Below are 23060 nucleotides of genomic sequence, written 5' to 3'. Positions count from 1 at the left end.
CAGGGTGGCGGCAGGCACGGCTCCTCTCCCTGGAGCACCATCCACTGGCACCACCCACAGCTCCAGACCCCTGTGTCCACGTGAGCCGAAAGGCAAGGGTGGGAGGCAGGCTCCACGGCGACCCCTTCATCAGGACAAGACTTGCCTGACGGAAACTTGGTGTCTGATAGGAGCTATAAAACCATGTCCTGGTCCCAAGAGGTTTCTGGCAGAAATGAGTGGAGAGGCAGGAGGAATCTGGCAAAGCCATTCTATTGAGTAAACGATGCGGCCCGCCTCCAGGATCTCAAACCACAAGCAGACAGACCCCCAGCGTGCTCAGTGTGGCCGAGGTCGCAAGGCGGCAGCCAGCCCGAGGCTCCCTGCTGTACTGCTGGTGGGGACACGACGACAGCAGGTGGCCAGCCATCCCCCAGCTCAGGGAAGCCCGCCGCCGCCACTTGCCAAGGGGCCGCCTGGCTGAGTCCAGGCCCCCGCCCCCCCACACGCCGGCGGGAAGGAAGGTCATTTCCCTTGAAGGTCAGGCTGATGAGCGCCTGGCAGCTGCCCCGGGCCAGCCTCTTGCTCTCTGGGTTACTTGTGGGGTCGCCAGGCTCAGCTGGCCCAGAGCTTGGCCTGAAGCGGCCGGGACCTCTCACCCCCAAGTCCACCTCTAGGTCATCTCTATACGTGATCTGGGGTCAGGAAGGGTGTGCCGTCCCGGCCGTGGCAACTTGGTGACCGTAGATCACTGAGACAAGGGCGGCTCTCCCGGGTCTCGCTGTCTTCATTTATTAAATGTCTTTGCTGTCACCAACGGGCAGAAGTCCGTGGGGACCGTGGCACTCGCGTAGCTCTGGGAGGGGCAGGGGAGGGGACAACCTGGCAGGGCGCAGGCCGCTCCCCGTCTGCACAAGCGGTGGGGGTCTTCAGGGCCAGCTGCGCCTCCTTCCCGAGGGCCGGGCAGGGTCTGTGGTCACAGCGCAGGGCTAGCTGCTCGTCCACCAGGAGAGGAGGCCCAGGCCCGGCTCGCTGATGGATCCCTGCCAGGGTGGGGAGAGGGAACCGGCATGCTTCATCTACCGTTCAGCCTGGAGCCAACTCGGACAGGAAGCAAAGGGGGCCCTCTCTTCTAGGTGAGGCCCCAAGGAGGGTAGGGCACAGCCAGCCAGGAAGCTCTGGGAACACCCAGGAGCCACACCAGCACCCCAGAGGGGAGGGAGACTCCCCTCTCGCTCCAGCCTCTTTGAGGCCTGTAAGGAAAGTGTTGGTTTACCGAGGACACGGCCCCTAGCCCCTCACCTGTATGCCTGCCCACAAGGGCACCAGCGTGCCAGTCCTAGGCCTGCCCTCCTGAGCCGCTGGTGGTCTAGTCCTGCCAGAAAAGCCTAGTGACCTTGAGCCCCAGCCTCCGAATCATGCAGAGGGGACCGCCACCCCTCTTCCTGACAAAGACAGCTGCCCTGAAAGTGAACAACCTGGGCCCCACGTTACACTAAAACCCTACCCGCAGGCCCTGAAACCCCACTTGGGTCACGTGTCAGATCATGAGGGTAAAAGACAAGGGACCCAAGTCAGATCTGGTGGGTTTCAGCTTCCCCAGGCCCTCAGGCCACTCAGGTCTGCAGTGGAAACAGCCTTGAGGGTCCTGTCCCTCCCCCCACCTCCCCAACCCCCAGTTTCTTCCTCATGCAGCCAGCTCAGCAGCAGCCTTGTCCAGCTGGTGCTGTCCTCTCATGGCCAGGGGCCTGACTCGCCCGCCCTCCCCAACAGCGTGGCAGCTTTATGACACCGCCGCAAGGACCACTGCTGCCCTGGCCCGCAGAAACGGCTCCCCAAGAAGGGTGCACCCAAGACGCCATGGCAGGGACTGCACCCCCACCTGCTGGGTCCTCCTGCCCCCAGGTCCCATCAGGACAGCTCACCATGAGCGTGTACGGAGCCTCCTTCTTGGGCAGCTCCTCGCTGGAAGAGGCGGCCTCAGCTGAGCTAGGTCCCGTGGGGGATGTGTCCATGAAGCTCTCATCCACCACCCGGAAGCGGACCTCCTCGCCGATGTCCATGTACAGGTCGTGGGCGCCCTCCTCCGTCTCATACTCCCACACCCACACCTGCTCTGCCTCATCACTGGGTGGGGCACATGGTCAAGGCAACAACCAGGCCAGCGGGGAAGCCCTGGGTTTGGGGGCAGGGGGGTTCCTCCCATAGTGCCCACACCCCCAGAAAGAGCCAGCTGCAGGCTGACATGTTTTGCCTGGGAAGTCACAGGAAGAGGGCTCAGCCCCACATACAAGAGGCGAGGTCGGGCCGCCCTGGAGCCCGTGGAGTGACCAGAGTGCCAGGACCCAGGCTGGGAACATGGACATCAGAGCGGAAGGAGTTAGGAGCAGAGCGCAAGCTGCACCTCCACCCAGGAATGATCACGGCCCCTCAGTGCCCGGGGTTGGATTCCACCTGTGTGCCCTCTCAGAGGCTGGCTGCCAAGGTCAAATCTCAGCTCACCGCCCACTGGGGGCCAGGCCCAACCTCTGTGCTTCAGGGCCCCCATCGGTATACCAGGGGCGCTAGGGAGGCCTGCCCTCCAGGGCTGCGGTGGGGAGGTAATGAAACAGCATGCGTGGAGGGCACCCTCCACAGGCCCCACGGTCGATCCGAGCGCCGGCCGCACGGTGCGATCCCGCACGCCTCTGCACGTCTCACGGTGCTCTCTGCTGGCAGGCAGCCCAGGAACCTTCCCGGTTTCCAACAGGACGTGGCAGGTTTTCTGACAAGTTTCAGAGTCACACACAGACCCTGCCCCAGGCCCTGTGCATGCGTACACACACACCACACACATGTACACGCACACACATGTAAACACACACACACCATGCATGCACACACGCACACACACGTGCACACACAAAACCGGGGCCCCTCCCTCAGCAGATCCACACTGAAGGGACATACTGCCCTCCAGCGGCAGCCCCGCAGGTGGGTCCTGCCTCTCCTCACTGCCAGGTCCCCTGCTGGGCACTTTGGGTACAGCTGGGACAAGATGGGGTCTCTCCCGGTAAGCAGTCTCGGGGAGCATCCACAGAAACAGCCACCCCAGTGCAGCAAGGCGAGGGCCGGGACGGGGACAATGGGGGAGCCAGCAGAGACTCCTCAACCAGCCCAGGACCTGCAGCGCCAGGCCCTCAGATGCGCACTGAGGAGGGGCGGCGGGCTGGCCAGGGGCCTCAGAGGGAGGCGCCTGAGATGCTTCCTGAGGGGACAACCTGAGCGAGGCGAGCTGGAACCAGGCCTGGCAGCCCCGACGCAGGCGCAGGCCCCGCGGCCTGTGTGGGACGCACTGGCAGGTCCGTGCTTTGGGAGTAAACGAGAGAAGGGGTAGACAGAGGCCGGCATCAGGTCACAGGCCCCAGGGCCACCCCGAGGAGTGGGAACCCTCCTGTGGAGAGGCGCGAGCTCTCAACCTGGGAGGATACAACTTGGCTGGCTGCTGCAGCGACTCCGGAGGGATGAGAATGTCGTCGAAGAACCCTAGGGAGACTGGAAGACAGGCAGGTGACAACGTGAGCAGACAGGCCAGCCCTGAGTCTGTGCTGCCTGGGGACCCCTCCTCCACCTCGGAGCCCCACACCTCTGTCTGGCCTGAGCAGCCACCCAAACTCAAGGTGGGTCAACCCTGCACTACCAGGGCCAGCGGCCTGGGTCACCTCCGCCAGCTCCGGTGCCTCCCTCAGGGTGTCTCAGCCTCCTGGCCAAGGCCCCGAGCTGGCCAGGGTCCACACTGTTACCGGACGGACGGCCGAGCACCCCCTCAGGAAGGTTCTGCTCATCTAGGTGGCCGCTCCCCTGACCACCTGGAGAGGGCACTGGCCCGGCGCCTGCCCCCGGCGTGCTCCCAGGTCTCGCGTGAGGATGCAGGGCCAACGTTACCATGCACTCCCTCCGGGCTGCAGCCTTTGATCTTTCCAATCAGAATCTCGTCCAGGAACGGATGGAACACCACATAGCGAAAGTGAACTGGAAACAGAGATGGCGCGGCGGTGATGAGCAGTCCGTGAGCAAGGGCCACTCCGGCTGCGGGTGGCCTGTGCTTGCCAGTGTCCACCCTCACTCACTGGCACGCTGACCCCCATGGTGACACCAAGAGCCCACCCAGCAGTCCATGCCAGGCCTCCCCGTGGGCCTAGACCCGTTTGCTGAGCCGGAGGGACCCTAAGCCCAACTCCTGCAAGGCCTCTGCTTGGCCCCCACAAGAAGCCGGCAGCACTGGCCCTGAAGCACAGGCCGCTCCCGATCCGTCAGTCACACCCGAGCCCACGTCCTGTCCATCGGTGACGCCAAAATCAACCTCAGCCTTCCTCCGGGCCCTCTCCTTGAAATTCTAACGAGGGCAGAAGCAACTGGCAGAGAGAACCAGGTTTGGAAACAAGTTCCCCATCTCCCGCTGACCGGCAAAGTTTGCCCCAGGCGCAGCTCTGACCTGGAACAGGATGCTAAAAATGCCCTGAAATTTTGGGGGGTGGGGAGGTTGGGGGGAGCCAATAAACCAGCAACAATGCCTCTGTGGGTTCTCAGGTTCTGCCCTAGGTGGTCCCTACTCACGTGAGCCCAAGCAAAGTATCAGGTAGGGTCTGCCCACATCACAGACTGACTCCACAGCCTGGCAGAAGCCATCCCTTGATCACTGCTGCCCCTTGCAGAGAGCCTCAAAGCGGGTGCCCACTGAGCCCTAAAGGCATACGGTGTCTAGGGCCTGACTCCGCCAGGGCTAGATAATAACCACGATGCTGCCCCCGCCTAGCCGCCCAGGGCCCATCTCAATCCGCCCGTGTCAGTGTCATGGTTCCCCACTGGAAGCAAGCGGCTCCGGGAGGTCAGGTAACCTGCCCACAGCCACACAGCTGTTCTGCCAGCGGGAGACTCCAAGCCTTTCTGAACCACCACCCAGATCCATGGAGTTGAATCTGCCTCCCCCGTTTAAACCCCAAACACAGGCTTCTGCTTTCGGCGCCCTCAGCTGCCTGGTCTGCTGGCTCACCCCAAGGACAGCGGGGTCCACCTGCCCCCCACCCCAGCTCCCTGCAGGCTGCTTCCCCACGACTCCACCACGCAGGAAAGCGTGGGGGGAGGACGGGGCAGCTGGTGCGGCTCCCTCCCAGTGAGGGGACAAGCACAGCTGTCCGAGCCTTCGTCGAGACGGGAGAGCCACACGCTGACCTCGTAGAGAGCAGCTGAGGGCCAATGTCCCTAATGCACAGAATGGAAAAATCCCTCTGCCCGTGTGACCCAGTTCCATCAGCTCAGTTTAATATGTCCCCACGGAGCCTCTGCCAGGGCTGTGCCAGGCCGGGCTTGGGCACAGGGCTTGCTGGGGCAGGACAACACGTGATCCCGCGCCCAGGGAGCTTGAGTCTGGAACGACCACAACCAAAGCACATGGTGAGCAACCCAGGTGTCCGTGGACAGATGGATGGATAAACACACTGTGATACAGCCATGCAACGGAAGACTGTTCAGTCTCAGGAAGGAATAAAGGGCTAACACAGGGAGCCACACGGATGAACCTTGAGGATATCATGCTGCAGGAAATAAGCCAACCACAAAAGGCCAGCACTGTAGGATCTTATTCACAGGAAATGTCCAGAAGAGGCAAATTCAGAGACAGAAAGTTGATGCATGGTTGTCGGGCTGGTGGAGGGCAGGGGGTGATGGCTAATGGGCGTGGTGTTTCTTTTGTGGGTGACAAAAATATTCTAGAATTAAGACAATGGTGACAGTCCCACAGCTCTGTGAATATACAATGCTGAAAGCCCCTGAATTGTATGCCTTAGAAGGGTGAATTTCACGGTATGTGAATTATATCTCACTTAACCAAAAGGAGGCCACAGACCAGGTGGAGGGCCAGCTGGGGTAGTGCTGTGTTGGGGGCCACCTCCCAAGAGCCCCCCCTGAAGTTCTAGGGATGTTCAGCCTGAGGTAGGAAACCCGAAAAGTCAAAAAGGATGGGTCTGAAGAGCCAGTAAGAAGAGGAAGACCTGTTCTTAGTTGTAGGCCGAGGATAAGCAGGGCTGCCTTAGGACGCAGTGAGTGTCTGACTGCACTCAAGGGTGCCTGGAGGAGCCAAATTCACAGAGACAGAAAGTAGAGCGGTGGTTGGGGGGTAGGGGTAGGGGGTGGGTAGGGAGAGGGGAGCGGGGAATTGGTGTTTAGTGGAGACAGAGATCTGGTGTTGGAAGATGATAAAGTACTAGAGATGGATGGTGCTGACAGTCAAACAACAACGTAAACACCGACTGTCACGGAACTGTACGCTGAACACGGTAATGTTACGTTCTATCACAGCTTAAAGAAAAAATAAAAGGGAAAAGAACAAAGCAAATGGTAGGCACAAGACAGGCTGCTCCGGGGCCATGAGTGGGGCCCCAGCTCAGCCAGAGGCAGGGGCAGCGGGCAGGTCAGGAGAGACTTCCTGGGGGGCGGGTCTACCCAGCTTGGAGGGCATGGGGCACACAGGGCTGGTGCCAGGTAAAAGTACCCTAGGTGACACGGGATGAGGCTGGCCAGTCGGGGCCAGTGTCACAAAGCAAAAGGCTGACATCTCGCGAGCACCTACTATGTGCCGGGCGCCAGGCCAAAGGCTTCCTGTGGTTTTTCTCCTTGACTCCTTGTAATCTCTATGTGAGGCAGGTACTGTGAGTATCATACTGTTTTCCCAGAACTGAGTCTCAGAGAGATAGGTAAAGTAACCTGGCCGGGGTAGAAGTAAAAATGAAGAAGTAGAAGGCAACTGGCGAATGAATAACCCTCGAAGCAAAGGCGGAGGCCCAGTGCTGAGCACCCCTCAACACACCCTCGGCCACAGCCCTGGGGAGGCAGTGGGGGAAGAGGGCCCGGGCCCAGGGTCAGCCTCGAAGCCTGGCCACTACCCCACCACAGATCAACAACTCGCCCGCACGATGCTCCACGGGCCCCGAGGAGCCTGACTGCCGCAAGTGTTACCCCAGTTTACAGATGAGCAAAGTGAGGCTGAGCCAGGTACTCACCTGCCCGGGGTCCCCCTGCAGGGGGGTCAGAGCCAGAATTCAACCCCGGGTCCACGTGGACTCTATCCCTGCACCTTGTTCCCAGGAACACCAGGGACCCAGGCACAGGGGGTCAGTCAGAAAACCAGCAATGACGCCAAACAGCAGAAACAACCCAATAAACGGGCAGAATCTCCGCATATTTAACTTTCCTCTCCAGTCTCTCTTGAAGTTCTGGCCCCCATACCACTTGTCTCCTGGACAGCAAGGCCCCTGTTCCCCAGCAGAGACTGGCTCAGCTGGACGGCGTCCTTCTCTGTAAACGGCCCGCGTGGCCTTGTCTCCACATCACCATCTGACCTTTCTGCTCACGAGACCGTCCCAGTCCACACACAACTCAGAGCTCCACGGCATCCTCTTGAATGAATTGTCTCCGGATTCCTAGACACACATACCAGGCAGCCTCGTGGCATGTTCTGGAATGCTTGGACATCCCTGTGCCAAGGCTGACGCCCCCAGTGGGGGTCAGGGCTGAGTGGGAATCACTGCGGGGCCCTCCCCAGAGATTCTGACTCAGAGGGTCTGGGGCAGACGGGCGAGCGCCCAGCTGATGGCGAGTGGCATGTCTACACCCTGACTAGCCCCAAACCATCTCAACGGCCTCCTGGCCCTCTGCTCCTGACTTGGTCTGTCCCGGCAGGAGAGAGACCAACATCCCACTTCCTCCTTGAGAGCCCTCCTCCCATGGGGTGCACATCCCTTTGCAAAGTGACTGCAGCTCCTCCCATCGGGGGAGTCCTTCTCCAGCCCGCGACTCTGGCCTTGGTCATGTGACCTGCTCTGGCCAATGGGATCTGAGCAGAGGCTCGGCCAGGAGGTGCTTTGGTACCCAGTCTGTCTGCCTCCTGAAAGAAGACACCACATGGAGCAGAGATGAGCAGCCCAGCCGAGGCCCCCCCACCCAACCAGTGTGCCAACCACCAGACACATGAGACCACCCTACACCATCCAGCCCTGGTCAAGTCAGCCTGGAAGACCACCACCGAGCTGACCGACAGAATCAGAGGAACAATTCAAATCAATGAGCTATCCGGACTCGCTATAAGCCAAGGTCCTGTCCTGAAAGCTTTGCGTGTATTAACTCAGTAACCCTTGACAGTCCTGTAACTTAGTCTACTGTTAACTGCCTTTTACTGAAGATGAAACAGAGGCTGCCTATTCCACTTACGACATAGAGCAAACAAGCAGCAGAGCTGGTATTTGAACCCAGAGGCCACGAGTTTAACCATTATGCCCTGGTGTCCCTCGAGGTCTCCCACCCCCAAGCAGCCTCCTGTGCCCTTCCTCACTCTCCCCACTTTTATTCAGCAGTGCCGACTCCACCATCTGTCCACTCCCCCGACCTGAGCGCACTGACAGCCAGGCAGAGTGGGGCTCAAACCACACACCGGACCACAGGGGACACGGGCACAGGCACAGCCACAGCCGCAGAGCTGGACAGGCCTCGAGGATCACCTCATCCACCTCCCCTTTTCATTGGTCATGTTGCACTGCATGTGGGATCTTAGTTCCCCAACCAGGGACTGAACCTGTGCCCTCTGCAGTGGAAGCACCGACTCTCAACCACTGGACCACCAGGGAAGTCCACGCCTCTTTTTTTATAGACAGGAAACCGAGGCCCAGAAATGGGAAGATTCTGCCCATACCACCCAGAAAATTTCTGGCAGAGTGGTCAGGACTAGATTCCAGATCTCCCAACCCCAGACCAGGACCCCCCCACCGAAAACTGAGCCCCAAGAAAGCCGAAAAGCCCAGGAGGAGAGGGCACCCACCTTTCGTGTGTGACGCACCATCCCCTGGGAACACGTACGCGTCCTCCAGCTTGGTGATGTCAAACAGACAGATGCAGAGTCCCACGTTGTACACGACCTGTGTGCGTCCATGTACACGCCCAGTGACTCCGAGGCCCAGCTCCCCGGGCAGGCTCTCCTGAGATCCGCACCTCCCCCCTCCATGGGGCAGGTATCCCCATTTTAAATGCACTGGGGCAACGCCTGAGGTAAGGAACTCCAGCAGGAGATGAACTCTAAAAAGAACAAAGCCTTTGGTGACAAGACAGATTCAAGTCCCAACAGCAGCTGCACCACTCCCTGTGTGCCTGCAAGGTCACTTCTCTGAGCCTCGGTTTCCCCATCTGCAAAAATGGACATACCAGGCTGTGGGGCTGTTAAATCCAAAGAGAACAGATGCGAAGCACCTAGCTCAGTAGCCGGCTCACCTGCTAGAAGGAACCCTCTCCAATCAAGGATCATTACTATTAGTAGCAAGGACTGGGGTGGGGAAGCCCAGGTTAAAACTACACTTTTCCAAGGTCCCAAGTCCATCCTGGAGCTCACAGTTCAGAGTGTCAGAACCACAGCTAGTCGCTGTTCTGCTCACAAAGTCTCAAACGCACAGACGTGGCCACAGGGACTGAGGCTGGCAGAGTGACGCACAGGAGGCCCTGAGACTGGGCAAAACAGGCCAAGGACGTCCACACCCCGTTTCCACGGCACGATGCTCCAAAGGACTAGCTGCTCGGTGTCTGCTTATCTGACACCAGCATCATCACATCCCAAACAGAGACCTTGCAGGACTGTTTACAGATTAGCAAGGAGCTCAGAGAAGTGAGTCCTGGCCAGACCTCAACGCAGTGAGACTCAGAGTCTGGCTGGTTTGGGAAGCACAAAGAGACAGGCGCCCTTGCCTGCACCTTGGACCTCTTTTGCGAGGTCTCCTCTCAAATGACTCAGTAATTCAAATGCAGAAATACTTGTCAGGGAATTCCCTGGCAGTCCAGTGGTGAGGACGCTGCACTTTCACTGCTGAGGGCCTGGGTTCAACCCCTAGTTGGGGGACTAAGATCCCACAAGATTCAAGGAGCAACCAAAAAAAAAAAAAAGGAAATACTTGTCTGAACAGGTCAGAGAAGGCCCTGTGCCACAAAAGGACTACATTCCCTTCTTAGACTTCTCATATCTTCTCTCTTCGTCCCCTCAGAGGCCCCCTCACCTTGTACCTTACAAAGTAACCAGACACCATCCACTAAGGACTCTGTGAGTTCTCGCCAACAACGCCCCAGGTCTGTACACCCCACCTTCTGTGACTTCAGCCTCTATGGCAGGGACCTGCCTCCAGTCTCTAGCCAGCCGGTCTTCTTCCTGCTGGCTCTTTCTCAGCCTACTACAGATGAAGGCCATCACTCCAGCGAGGTCCTGCGGGCCCTGTATGGGCTGGCTCCCACCACTCTCCAGCCTGCCCTCCCCTCTCTCCCTCTGCCCTGGCAACACCAACCTCCTCCAAGCTATGACAGGTTTGATATTCCTTCCTGCCACAGGGCCTTTGCACATGCTGTTTCTGCTTCCTGCATAGCTCTACTCTACCCGGAATCCCCTACATGAGTTCTTCCTCACCACCAGATCTCAGCTCAAGTATCACCTCCTAGCAAAACCTCTTGTCTCCCTCATTGTAGGCAAAGTTCCCTCTTCCACAGGCTTATGAGAACACCTGTTGTCATAATGTAAGTAAGTGAAGTAGCTCAGTCGTGTCCGACTCTTTGCGACTCCATGGACTGTAGCCTACCAGGCTCCTCCCTCCATGGGATTCTCCAGGTAAGAATACTGGAGTGAGTTACCTTTTCCTTCTCCAGGGGATCTTCCAGACCCAGGGATCCAACCCGGGTCTCCCGCATTGCGGGCAGATGCTTTAACCTCTGAGCCACCAGGGAAGCCCATAGTAAGTTATCTCAGTTGGTCATCCCACACTCAACTGAGTCTCTTGTTCATATCTGCTGTCCCCACCACACTACAGAGTAGAAGCGTGTCTGTTTTATTCATTCAACAAACAATTATGGAACATCTGCTCTGTGTCCAGACTCTATGGGGGTTACCTGCGGAGAAGAAAAAGGTCACTGCCCTCATGTAGAGGAAAAGAGAAAAACAGTAACCACGTAAACAAGCAAGAAAAGAGTGTGGCGACTGCTAAAACGGAGAGTGGTGTGGCACAGAATAACTGCTTCAGAAAAGACAGAGGGAAGGCCTCTGACTGGCACTAAGGCATGCTGGCCTGGCACCTAAACGGTGCACAAACATTTCTTTTGAAGGAATGAATGGCTAAACCTCCTGACAGCTGAACTACCACCCATCTTCACAGCAACAATGCATGGTTGGACAACAATGATTATTTCCATTTTGCAAATGGAAACCGAGGCCCAGAGCGGGTAAATGACTTGATTTAGATTGCAAATTATCGAATAATTTGGAAGTGGGGACGCTGCTGCTGCTGCTGCTAAGTCGCTTCAGTCGTGTCCGACTCTATGCGACCCCATAGACGGCAGCCCACCAGGCTCCGCCGTCCCTGGAAATATTCCCCAATTACAAGAGCCTTTTTCAAACCCAATTTTTGATTCTCTCCAACATCCTAGTGAGGTAAAGGATGAGTTCATCCCACGCACAGGTGAAGAAACCGAGTTCTGAGACGTTAAGCTCCTTGCCCCAACACCAAGACTTGGCATGGCCAGGCCGGCGGCGGGCGGGTACGCCGTGCTGAAGGCCTGCCTGCGACCCCGCGGACCCAGTACCTTGTTGGCCAACTTTTTGTTCAACTCTTCGGCGATGGAATCGTTGAGCTTCCTCTCAAACTGCCACGGGGGGATCCGCACGGTATCCACCATCTCCACGAGGACAAACATCCCAGCCTGGGCAGGGGGCTCTGGGAGCCGGAGGATCAGTCACGCACCGGGGCCTGCGGCGGTGGGGATCCCCGAGCCCGCTCTGTGGCGTCCCAATAGACGATAACCGTCCCCAGGCCGGCAAGGCGGGCTGCGCCGTAGGGCCCGGGGTGTCCCGTGCGGGGCGCGCTCCGATTCAACAGGAAAGAAAACAGGCTCAGCGGCGGCGGGGAGGTCTCCTGGCTGAGCCGGAGCGGCGTGCGGCCCGCCACATGCAGCCCCTCACCACGCGCCGCGGCCACACACCGCGCACTCAGACGCAGCCCGCGGCAGCGAGACCTGGGGCAAGATTCCGAATCCAGTAGCTTCCGGAGGGCCGACCAATAAGAAGCTTCGGCCCGCCCCCGGCGTGGGGCGGGGCTGCCTACCGGCTCGTGCGAGGGGCGGGGCGAGGCGGGGGCGGAGCCTCCCCTTCGGTCTGCTCGGAGCTGTCAAAACCCTCAGACAACGCTTTCAGGTTGCTAGGCGACCTCGGTGCCACCCAGTCAGCTCTCGCCTAACCTGTACGTCCTCTCCTTGCTGGTCTCCGACAGTCCTCAGCACTACTGCCAGAGTGATCCTTTCCAAATGCAAACACAATCTGCTTAGACCCTACCGGATTCTGGAAACGGGGAGAATTAACCGGAACCGAGCAGCGGGACCTTTTTCGGACAATAGAAATGTTCTGTGTCTCCTTTTAGCAGGTGGTTACACGGATGTATGTAATTGTCAAAACTCATCCAACTCAACATTTAAGATCTTTGCATATAACTGTAAGCAGATTAAATCTCGATTGAGAAGCAATAATAAATTGGGACCAAAAAAAAAAGAAAGAAAGAAAACAACCCCTCAGTGGCTTCTCGTGCGTGCTAAGTCATTTCAATCGTGTCCGACTCTTTGCGATCCTATAGACTGTAGCCCGCCAGGGTCCTCTGTCCATGGGATTCTCTAGGCAAGAATACTGGAGTGGGTTGCTGTGTCCTCCTCCAGGGGATATTCTTGACCCAGAGATCGAACCCCTATCTTTTATGTTTCCTGCATTCGCAGGCGGTTTATTTACCACTAGCGCCACCTGGGAAGGCCCAGTGGCTTCCCATTCAGTTCAGTTCAGTTCAGTCACTCAGTCGTGTCCGACTCTTTGCGACCCCAGAGACTGAATCATGCCAGGCTTCCCTGTCCATTACCAACTCCCGGAGCTTACTCAAACTCATGTCCGTTGAGTCGGTGATGCCATCCAACCATCCCATCCTCTGTCATCCCCTTTTCCTCCTGCCTTCAGTCTTTCCCAGCATCAGGATCTTTTCCAATGAGTCAGTTCTTTGCATCAGGTGGCCAAAGTATTAGAGTTTCAGCTTCAGCATCAGTCCTTCCAATGGCTATTCAGGACCAATTTCCTTCAAGATGGACTGTTTGGATCTCCTTGCAGTCCAAGGGACTCTCAAGAGTCTTCTCCATGGGATTTCCTTGGTGGTTCAGTGGTTAAGACTCTGAACTCATAATGCAGGGGGCCCAGGTTCGATCCCTGGTCAGGGAACTAGATCCCATATGCAGCAATTAAGACAAAGTGCAGCCAAATCAATTAAAAATAAATTTAAAAAAGAGTCTTCTCCAACACCACAGTTCAAAAGCATCAATTCTTCTGCTCTCAGCTTGCTTTATAGTCCAACTCTCACATCCATACATGACTACTGGAAAAACCATAGCTTTGACTAGATGGACCTAGGTTGGCAAAGTAATGTCTCTGCTCTTTAATATGCTGTCTAGGTTTACCAGAGCTTTTCTTTCAAGGAGCAACTGTCTTTTAATTTCAAGGCTACAGTCACCATCTGCAGTGATTTTGGAGTCCCCCAAAAATAAACTCTGTCACTGTTTCCATTGTTTCCCCATCTATTTGCCATGAAGTGATGGGACTGGATGCCATGATCTTAGTTTTCTGAATGATGAAGATCATGGCTTCCCATTGAACTAGTAATAAAATCCAAAACCCTTCTGGTAGCTCACAAGGCTTTGCAGGATCTTGACACTACCCACAGGCCTCCAGCCCCATTTTATTCTCTCCCAGCCTTCCAATCTCATTCATCTTCCTATGGTAGCTAACGTGGGCTTGGGCTAAGAGAAGTTAGTAACTTAAGATCATGGGTTGCTAAATGGCAGAAGTGGGCACCACTGAAATCTCTACACTATACAGTCTCTAAAAGTTGGTGGGTCATGGAAATACACTACAGGGTGTTGTGTGTGGGTTTTTTTTAATGTTTATTAATTTGGCTACATTGGGTCTTAGTTGTAGCACTCAGGATCTCTGTTGGGTCATGGGGAATCTTTCACTGTGGTGCACAGACTCTCCAGTTGTAGCCTGTGGGCTCTGAAACACTAAGGGTCCGTTGTTGCTGCCTGCAGGCTTAGCTGCTCTGAGGTCTCTGGGATCTTAGTTCCCCAACCAGGAATTGAACCTGCATCCCCTGCACTGGAAGGCAAATTCTTCACCCTTGGACCACCAAGGAAGTCCCTGCAGTATGTTTTAAACAAACAAAAAGAGACTTGGAGTACATGACAGAGGCACTCAGAAATGCATGGTCCTTCAATTTGCTGATTTTACACATATAGGGATATCTCTGTAAGTCTGGCTGCAGTGACCAAATTTGGCCTTCTCTGCATCTATATTATTTATAGGTCTGTCTGCTTTTCCTAGGATTTGAGCTTCTTGAAGTTGGGAGGAAATGTGACTTTAGCTCTTTATTCCCACAATTGCCCAACATCATTTCTAAGATGCCTTCAGTAAAAGTGTTTAGGAAATCATATTAATTCTTTCTCTCAAATCTCTCGAAGTTTTCCTTCTTCATTTCATTCCCACAACTTACTGCTCTGAAGGGCTCTTCATTGCTGCCCCAGAGCTTAGCCACCACACATCCAAGCTCCTGGCCTCAGTCTTTCTTGCAAGTGACCCACCCACTGTCACAAAAGCCTTCCCTTCATGGATTTCTTTTGTCTACACAGAAAGTTCTGGACTAAGCCCAACCTTCCTCTTCAGCCTAACCTCCCTTCTGTCCTCCAGTCACTGGGAGCTTCCAGCTCCAAGGATGGAGATAGTCCTTTTATAGTCCAGTCTTGAACACTCCTTTACCTGAAAACTCCTACTCATCCATCAGAACCCAAATGTAATAACTTTCTCATTCATTTATTCAACACACTATGTGACAGCTGTTAGAGATCCAGTGGGTAAGAAGAACTGGTTTCTAGGCCCAGCTTAAGCTCAGAGGGGTTGGGAGAAGGAGAGGGAGGGCAGGGCCAGAGGCTTTGAGAAAAACAAAAAATGTTTCAATGGGTTTATGGAGGAGATGAAAACTGGTAAGACTGAAGACCCCTAGGCAGGGTCCAGATCACAAAGGCCTTATTATTATATTTATTAACTTTTTGGCCAGACCCCACTGCATGTGGGAATCTCAGTTCCCAGACCAGGGATGGAACCTAGATCCCCTGCATTGCAAGGAGATTTCTTAACCACTGGACCACCAGGTTCATTAACTTTTAATTCTTACACCAGCTGTATAAGGTAGGGGTTATCATCATCATCATTATCTAATTTATCTCACCATCATTATCTCATCTCAGTTTGCCTCATCTAAGGCAAAGGGCTTCTCATGTGGCACTAGTGGTAAAGAACCCACCTGCCAGTGCAGGAGACGTAAGAGACACTGGGTTTGATCCCTGAGTCCGGAAGATCCCTTGGAGGAGGGCATGGCAACCCACTCCAGAATTCTTGCCTGGATAATCCCATGGACAGAGGAGCCTGGCAGGCTACAGTCTGTAGGGTCACAAAGAGTTGGACATGACTGAAGCAACTTAGCACACACTCGCGCACAAGGCTAAGAGAAGTTAAGTAGGTCATTCAAGGTCACACAGCTAATAAGTGGCATAGCTGGAATTCAGACTCCAGAGCCCTCCTAACCACTGGGCTTATGCCACCACCTCATTAGCCCAAGGGCAGCAAAGGGAAGCCTTGGGAGGTTAGAACCAGGAAATGACACCGGGACATGTGAGCTGGAGGAATAGTGGGTGGGAGGAGGCTGGTGGAGAAAAGAACACCAGAGAGGAAAGTACTGGGTGACCCCTATAAGAGGAGGCCCGAGCAAGTCGGTAGCCATGGAGAGCGAAGTTGGGCCAAGTCCAGAGGTCTTTAGGGGGTGGTCTCAGATAGGGTGCAGGACCTGGGGATGGAAGTGGGAGGAGCCCAGGCCCCAGGCCTTTCACTGAGATGGGAAACTGGAGGAGAGCCAGGTTGGGGCAAAGAGGCCAGGGCTATGGAGTTCGCTGTTTTGGGTTCCCAGGCTTCTTTTATGGTGTTCAGCTTACGGGGTTGTAACAGTGATTTGTTGGCACGATTGGTTTCCTCATTAGTGAAAACAGGGACCAGGCCTCCTTATTAATTCTCTGCGTCGTTCCATGGATGCTTTGAGGTGGCTGACAAAAACGCACAAAGACTTAGTCCGCCAGCTCCTTGCAGGCCCGGGACTCTTCTGTCGTGTTCCTCTCCATCCTCCCAGCCTAGCCCTGTGCCTGGCACAAGGGCAGGGCTTGTAAATACATGCTATTTGAAGGAACAAAAGGATACCAAAATAATTGCTAAGAACAAAGGAGTGAGGGAGAAATCGAGTTGGAAACTAATCCAGGAGGAGAGTCCAGTGGGTGGTTAAGGGCATGGAGTTCCCACGCCGCAGCGCACTAGCTGAGCAGCGGCGGCCGGTGAACCTCTCAGCAGCTCATGGCCCCCCTGTAAAGTGGAGATAATAATAGAATCCATCTCAGATGACTGTCCATCAGTGGAGGGCTGGATGAAAAAAGATACATGGTGTACCATTGAGAAAATAATACAAAGCCATATGAAAGGATAGAATGTTTTCTGTGTATGGATGGAGAATGATATTGAGAATATATTATTAATATAAAAATGCAAGGCACAGAGCAGTCTATATGGGATGTTACTATTCATGTCAAAAGGAGAAAAATAATACTGTGTGTGTGTCTGTGTGTGTTTGTGTGTCTGTGTGTCTCTGTGCGTGTTTGTGTATGTGTCTGTGTGTCTGAGTCTGTATGTGTGTGTCTCTGTGTGTCTGTCTGTGTGTGTATCTCTGTGTGTGTCTGTGTATCTGTGTATGTTTGTGTGTCTGTGTGTGTATCTCTGTGTGTGTCTCTGTGTGTGTGTATCTATGTGTTTGTGTGTGTGGGGGGTCTGTTTCTGTGTGTGTCTCTGTGACTGTGTGTGTTTCTCCATATGTGTGTCTATGTGTGTGTCTGTATGTGTGTTTGTGTCTCTGTGTGTTTGTGTGTGTCTGTGTCTGTGTGTCTGGGTCTGTGTGTGTGTGTCTCTGTGTGTTTGTGTGTGTCTGTGTCTGTGTGTCTGAGTCTGTGGTGTGTCTGAGTCTGTGTGTGTGTGTCTCTGTGTGTTTGTGTGTGTGTGTCTGTGTGTTTGTGTGTGTCTGTCCGTCCGTGTGCTTGTGTGTGTGTGTCTGTGTGTGTCTCTGTGTGTTTGTGTGTGTGTGTCTGTGTGTTTGTGTGTGTCTGTCTGTCCGTGTGCTTGTGTGTGTGTGTCTGTGTGTGTCTGTGTGTTTGTGTGTGTCTGTGTGTTCACGCAGGTACGTGTGCACTGATCACACTGGCTGTCTCCAGGGCAAGGAACTGAATGCCTGAGGGATGTGGGAGAGGGACTGGGTAGGAGGGAGAATGTTTTAAATGCCCTTCAGAATCTGTGATGTGTGGGATCATGGGGCACAGTGTCCACAGGCTTTGACCCCTTAGGGTCACCAATCAGAATCTCAGGAGCAGCCTGTTGAAATCTCTGGCTGGGAGATGGGAAAGCCGGAGTCCTCACTGCTAGGGAATTCCCATCACTAGGCGTGTCCTGAGTTGCTCAGTTGTGTCCAACTCTTTGTGCCCCCATGGACTATAGCTCGCCAGCCTCCTCTGTTGATGGATTTCCCAGGCAAGAATACTAGAATGGGTAGCCGTTTACTTCTCAGGGGATCTTCCTGACCCAGGGATCAAACCCAGGTCTTCTGCATTGCAGGCAGATTCTTTACTGCCTAAGCCACCAAGGAAAGGCAATACAGGAGACCCGGGTTTGATCCCTGGGTCAGGAAGAACCCCTGGAGAAGAGAATGGCTACCATTCAGTATTCTTGCCTGGAGAATTCCATGGACAGAGGAGCCTGGCGGGCTACAGTCCATGGGGCTTCAAAGAGTCAGGACTGAGTGATGAACATAGTTTTGTATTCTCGTGCAAAACGTGCAGTGATTGTTTTAACCTTACTATAATTTGTATCATGGGAACATATTACCTATTCAAATTCAAAACTAAATAAAATTTAAATTAAAAAAAGCAATTAAGATTTTTTCCCATCTTAAAAAAACCCTCTCAGCCCCCTTTCCGTCCAGCTACTGCCCCATTTTCTGCTCCCTTTACCAGCAAAACCGCTTGAAGGAGTCATCTGCATTTTCTGTTTCCAAATCCTCTCTTCTTGTCTGTCTTCAACCTGCTCTGGTCAGGGTTTTGGCCCTACCTCTCAACCCACGCTACTTTCTCAAGGTCAACAATGGCATCCACGCTGGCAAATCCAGTGGCAATTCTCAGTCCTCAAGGACAGCATTTGTCACTCCCTCCTCCCCCACACCCGGGTCCTCCTCCCACCTCCTCTCCCCACCTCTAGATGTGGGCGGCCTCAGGACTCCGCTGAGTAGTCTATACACCTGTCTGCTCACACCCCCATTTGGAGACTCAAATTTCACCTGGGCCAAAATGGTCATCTCTTCCCCCACAAGCCTGCTCCTGTTAGACTTTCCATCTTCAAAAAGGACTTCATCAGGGACTTCCCTGGTGGTCCAGTGGCTAAGATTCCATGCTTCCAACACAGGGTGCCCAGGTTCAATCCCTGGTTGGGGAATTAGATCCCCTCGTGCCTCAACTAAGTTTGCAGACTGCGTCTAAAGGTCGCACATGTCACAACTAAGACCCGGCACAGCCAAATAAGTCAACTAATTTTAAAAAATAAGTTAAATGTCACTCAGAAATTCTCAGTCCTCCTTTCCTGACCTGGCAATGCTCCATCTCACTGGAGGAAGAGCCAGTTCTTGGGATGGCCTTCTTAGCCCTGAAGGGTGCACCGGTGATCCCTATGACCGCATGCACCCATGCCTCTGCCTAGGGGCTGTTTCTCAAACCCTGGGCATCCTCCCCACTCATGGCCTCTGCCTGACGCTGTCTCCTCTCCCTAGAACATTCTCCCTCTCAGCACCCTCATGTCTTCCTTCCTCACCTCCTCTAGGTCCTCGCTTTAATGTCACCTCAATGATGCTTTCTCTGGCACCACCCCTCCCATTTTAAATTGCAAACCACCCAGCACCACCCCCACTCCCTCCCTCATCTCCTTGCGTAATAGCTTTCTATAAGCATTTACTGTCTCCCGACATGTGACATAGTTATTTATTAGGTTGTTTTACTGCCTCTCTCCTTCTTCCTGACTGTAAGTGCCACGAAGACAGGGGTTTGTGTCTGTTTTGTTCACTGTTGATTTCCCACTACAGCACTTAGAAAAGTGTCAAGTGCACAATAAGTCCAGGACAAATATTTATTGGATGATTAAATCAGAGCAGGAAAAGAAAGCATTAACCCTGAGCTACGCATGGCCCTGTAAATGAACTTGCTATTGACAAAGGAAGAATTTGGCTCCAAGATTTCTAGCAGTCAAAACAAAGAGAAAAACATCTCAATTATAAAGTGGAAACTGTGGGTGGTTTAGTCACTAAGTCGTGTCCAACTCTTGGGACCTCCTGCCAGGCTCCTCTGTCTATGGGATTCTCCAGGGAAGAATACTAGAGTGGGTAGCCATTCCCTTCTCCAGGGGATCTTCCTGACCCAGGGATCGAACACTGGTCTCCTGTATTGCAGGCAGATTCTTTACCAACTGAGCTACAAGCTGCTGCTGCTGCTAAGTCGCTTCAGTCGTGTCCGACTCTGTGCGACCCCATGGACTGCAGCCTACCAGGCTCCTCCGTCCATGGGATTTTCCAGGCAAGAGTACTGGAGTGGGTTGCCATTGCCTTTTCCAAGCTACAAGAGAAGCCCAAAATAGAAACTAATCAATTTTAATTGGTTAGGAACATTTCAATTATAAAATATAAACTAACCAGGTATTTTCTGGATTTTCCTGATTCTGAGCTCTCGGAGGGCCTTCTCCAGGTTCTCAAGGCATGGAGGCTCTGAGGAGCAGGATGATGCCGTTGACCGTGTCTGGAAAGGCCCAGAATGACACAGACCCCGCCGAGGACAGCTGGGGAGCACTGGGAACGGTGGTCCTAGAAGGAACCTAAATAGAGCATCCCAGGACGTTACTCTCTGTCCTGGTTTGAGCCAGAAAACAAAGTAGAAAAAGTCAATAGATGTTTGTTAGGGTTGCTGTGCAGGAGGCCCTGCTCTGGGGGGCTTGTGCTCCGGCAAGGAGGACTCACAGGAAACAGGAAAACAAACAGAGGCAGGTCCTCTCTCAGGCCCTGCTGTTGAGAAAGCTCACAGGCAAATCTGATGGTGAGGGTGGGGCAACTGCCCCTCTGGCCAAGGCGGTTAGGGACGACCTTGCTTGGATGGTGAGCATGGAGGGAGCACTCAGTTTGGGAAGGCTGGAGGTGTTCAGGACCGTGTATCTGAGGGCAGATGGCTGATCGAGGCCCACCTCACAGCCATCCCAGGGCCAGGTCAGCTGGGGGTCAGCCTGGCTCACCCCAATCCTCTGGGAAGGGTGCAGGGGAGGCTGGCCGCGGGTCAGGGACCCCCCTCTTCTCATCACAAAGAGCTCCTCCTAATGACTTGAGGAGATCCAGGCAGCTACAGCACAAGGAGATGCTCACCCATGCACCTTGGGGCAGGCTCCAGCCCCAGGCAAGGCCAGGAGAGCATCCCACACCCCCAACATCTTGCCTGCCCTGACCGTTATCCTGGACAAGCCGTGAGGCGCCAGCAACACCATCTCATTTCAGATGAGGAGCGGACCTCTTGTCAGGCACCCCCCCAGATCTCACACAGCATGGCCTCTGCCCTGCTATTTTCTGCACCAGCCACATCAGAAACCCTAAGTTCCTTGAATATGCAGTGTTTGTTTTTTTTTGTTTTTTTGGTGGCAGGGCATGACATGCAGAACTTCCTCATGCAGCAACAAAGACCCAGGCCAAAAATTAAAAAAAAAAAAGAATCCACTTTCCAATGCAGGAGATGAGGGTTCAATCCCGGATGGGGGAACCAAGATCCCCTGTGCTTCAGGGCAACTAAGTTCACACGAGGCAACTACTGAGGCCATGAGCTGCAGCAAAGATCCAGTGTGGCCGAGTTAATAAATTAACTGAAAAGTAAATAAATAAATAGGATGCTTATGGAGGGCTGCACAAACCAGTGCCATTTAAAATGAATAAATAAATAAAAATAAAATTACTAGTACAGGCAGCAGATGAGTCCCACAGCAGAGGATACGGGTGTCCAGGGAACTGAAGACACTTCAGAGCAGTGTAATACAGCAGAAAGAACAAGAATAACGAAGCCAGAATTCTTGTGCTTTAATTCCAGCTCCGTTACCAGCCGCGTGGTGCTGGGTAAGTTTCTTAAACTCTCTGTGCCAAAGTTTCAGCATCTGTCAAGTGGCACCAACACCTTAGCAGGAGTGTCTGTACCTTAAAGGGTTTTGTGGATTCAAGGCCTTGGAAGGCCAGGACGGGGCCCCACGGGTGGGCTGATCGTCAGTAACAAAATAGGGATTTTAAAGTTCAGTTGGAACCAACAGGACTAAGGGGCTTCTCTCTCCTGACCCACCTCTACAGCCTCACCAAAGTGAGGAAGGATTTCTAGGGGGTGAGCTTTTGAATTCTTGGGTTTTCACAGAAATAGCCTGCATGGCGGAGCCCCTGGTTTTAAGCCGATGATTTCTTTGTTACTCAGCTGCTGGTGGGTGGGTGGGCGGTGCCTTGGGCTGCTCATTTCCTGAATGAACAGCTGTGCCCTCCCATCTTCGTGGAGAATAATCATAATACTACTTCAAACCTCAGCCCAGCCTCCTTCATTCACGGCTCCGGCTGCCTGGCAGCCGCAGCACTTGCTTGCCCGCCTGCCTGCGGGGCAGGGAGGGCCTCAGAGAAGGGGAGGCTGGATGTGCAGGGAGGGGTAAGGCCCTTGGCCCTGGTCTACAGCAGACCAAACCACAGCCTTCTCAGAGCTGGCCTTTGAGGCCCTGCCTCTCGGCCTCCAGACTCATAGCCTACCTCTCCCCTCCCGCGCCCCCTCCAGCCACACCAGCCTTCTTCCCAGAGCTCTGGCACGCCAGCACTCACACCCACCTGAGGGCCTTCGGACAAACCACCCCCTCTTCCCACGGTTCTCTTTAGACCCTGGCAAGACTGGCTGCTTCTTGTCACCAGTGGCTCAGCTTAAACATCATCACTCCAGAGAGGTCCTCCCTGACTACTTCCCTCTGCTGGCCCATAATCCACTGTGCAGCCATCAAGACTCAAGGCTGAACCAACTCCGAACTTTTCTACTTCAAGTACTACCTTTGGGACTTCCCTGGTGGTCCTGTAGCTGGGACTCTGTGCTCCCAATGCGGGGAGCCGGGGATCAATCCTGGTCAGGGAACTAGAGCCCACATGCCAAAACTAAGACCCAGCACGGCTAAATAAAATAAATAGGTATTTTAAAAATATTTTTTAAAAAGTCACTGCCCTTGTGCCAGAGAAGATCTCTTCCTGCAGTTCTGACCACATCATTTGTTCATTGACTCGTGCATTCACCCAACTCATTGGGTTGCCCTCAGTGCCTCTTACTAGCCGTTTTTATTAGGTATTTGTATCTTTCTGGTCTCCCTTAAAACTCTCTGCTCCTTTTTATTTTAATAAGACTTCTTTTGAAAATGCTAGGCTGCGTCAGCTGTACTAAAGATATACGAAGGACAGACTTTCTTCTTTCCTGAGGAGAAGGGATGGGTAGGGGGACGAGGAGCCAGTCTGTGGGGGGGGGCCCTCCAGCCAGGCTTGTACACCAGCTGCCCTGGAGCCTCCGACAGCCCCCTCAGCAAGGGCCTCCTTCTCTGCTTTCCAGAGTCGTGAGAGGCTTGCCCAGGTCACCCAGCTTGGAAGCGCCAGGGCTGAGACTCACACCCAGGGCTTCCCAGGCTGTGGAGTCTGTGTGTGTGTGTAGCCACCTTTCACTTCCTTAGGGGCCTCTTCAATTCAGTGCAACCCAGCAGAAACAGCTCAGGGTCTGCCATGAGCTAGACAGAGGAAGACATGAAT

At 54.2% G+C, this 23060-nt stretch overlaps 1 protein-coding gene and 1 non-coding gene across 3 annotated transcripts; one reads left to right on the top strand and one right to left on the bottom strand.

Moving 5' to 3' along the window:
- Positions 1-748: 748 nt before the first annotated feature.
- On the bottom strand, positions 749-12072 carry POLR3H (RNA polymerase III subunit H). 2 transcript variants are annotated; one of them, XM_055566337.1, is made up of 6 exons: positions 11614-12069; positions 8828-8924; positions 3904-3990; positions 3450-3513; positions 1905-2106; positions 749-1022 (listed from the first exon to the last, which is right to left on the bottom strand). In XM_055566337.1, the coding sequence occupies exons 1-6, from the start codon at positions 11722-11724 to the stop codon at positions 969-971; spliced, it is 615 nt and encodes a 204-aa protein (XP_055422312.1). In that variant the 5' UTR covers positions 11725-12069; the 3' UTR covers positions 749-968. The 2 variants fall into 2 exon arrangements, with proteins under 2 accessions (XP_055422312.1, XP_055422318.1); XM_055566343.1 differs by lacking the exon at positions 749-1022 and adding an exon at positions 1277-1354 and having other exon boundaries at positions 11614-12072.
- Positions 12073-13203: 1131 nt separating this feature from the next.
- Positions 13204-13276, top strand: TRNAM-CAU (transfer RNA methionine (anticodon CAU)). Its single transcript has one exon. It is a non-coding gene; the product is annotated as a tRNA-Met (tRNA).
- Positions 13277-23060: the final 9784 nt, after the last annotated feature.

This window comes from Bubalus kerabau, chromosome 1 (assembly GCF_029407905.1).
Source record: "Bubalus kerabau isolate K-KA32 ecotype Philippines breed swamp buffalo chromosome 1, PCC_UOA_SB_1v2, whole genome shotgun sequence".
NCBI lineage: Eukaryota > Metazoa > Chordata > Mammalia > Artiodactyla > Bovidae > Bubalus > Bubalus kerabau.
This window is presented reverse-complemented; position numbering and strand designations above follow the sequence as displayed.

What these genes read in the sequence shown, in the direction of transcription:
- POLR3H (XM_055566337.1), bottom strand. Translation starts at nt 11,724, where the DNA reads ATGTTTGTCCTCGTGGAGATGGTGGATACCGTGCGGATCCCCCCGTGG. An exon ending in CAGCCCGGAGGGAGTGCATG is followed by an intron (nt 3,514 to 3,903) that starts GTAACGTTGGCC and finishes CCTGTCTTCCAG; the next exon opens with TCTCCCTAGGGTTCTTCGAC. An exon ending in AGGCTCCGTACACGCTCATG is followed by an intron (nt 1,023 to 1,904) that starts GTGAGCTGTCCT and finishes CCACCCTGGCAG; the next exon opens with GGATCCATCAGCGAGCCGGG.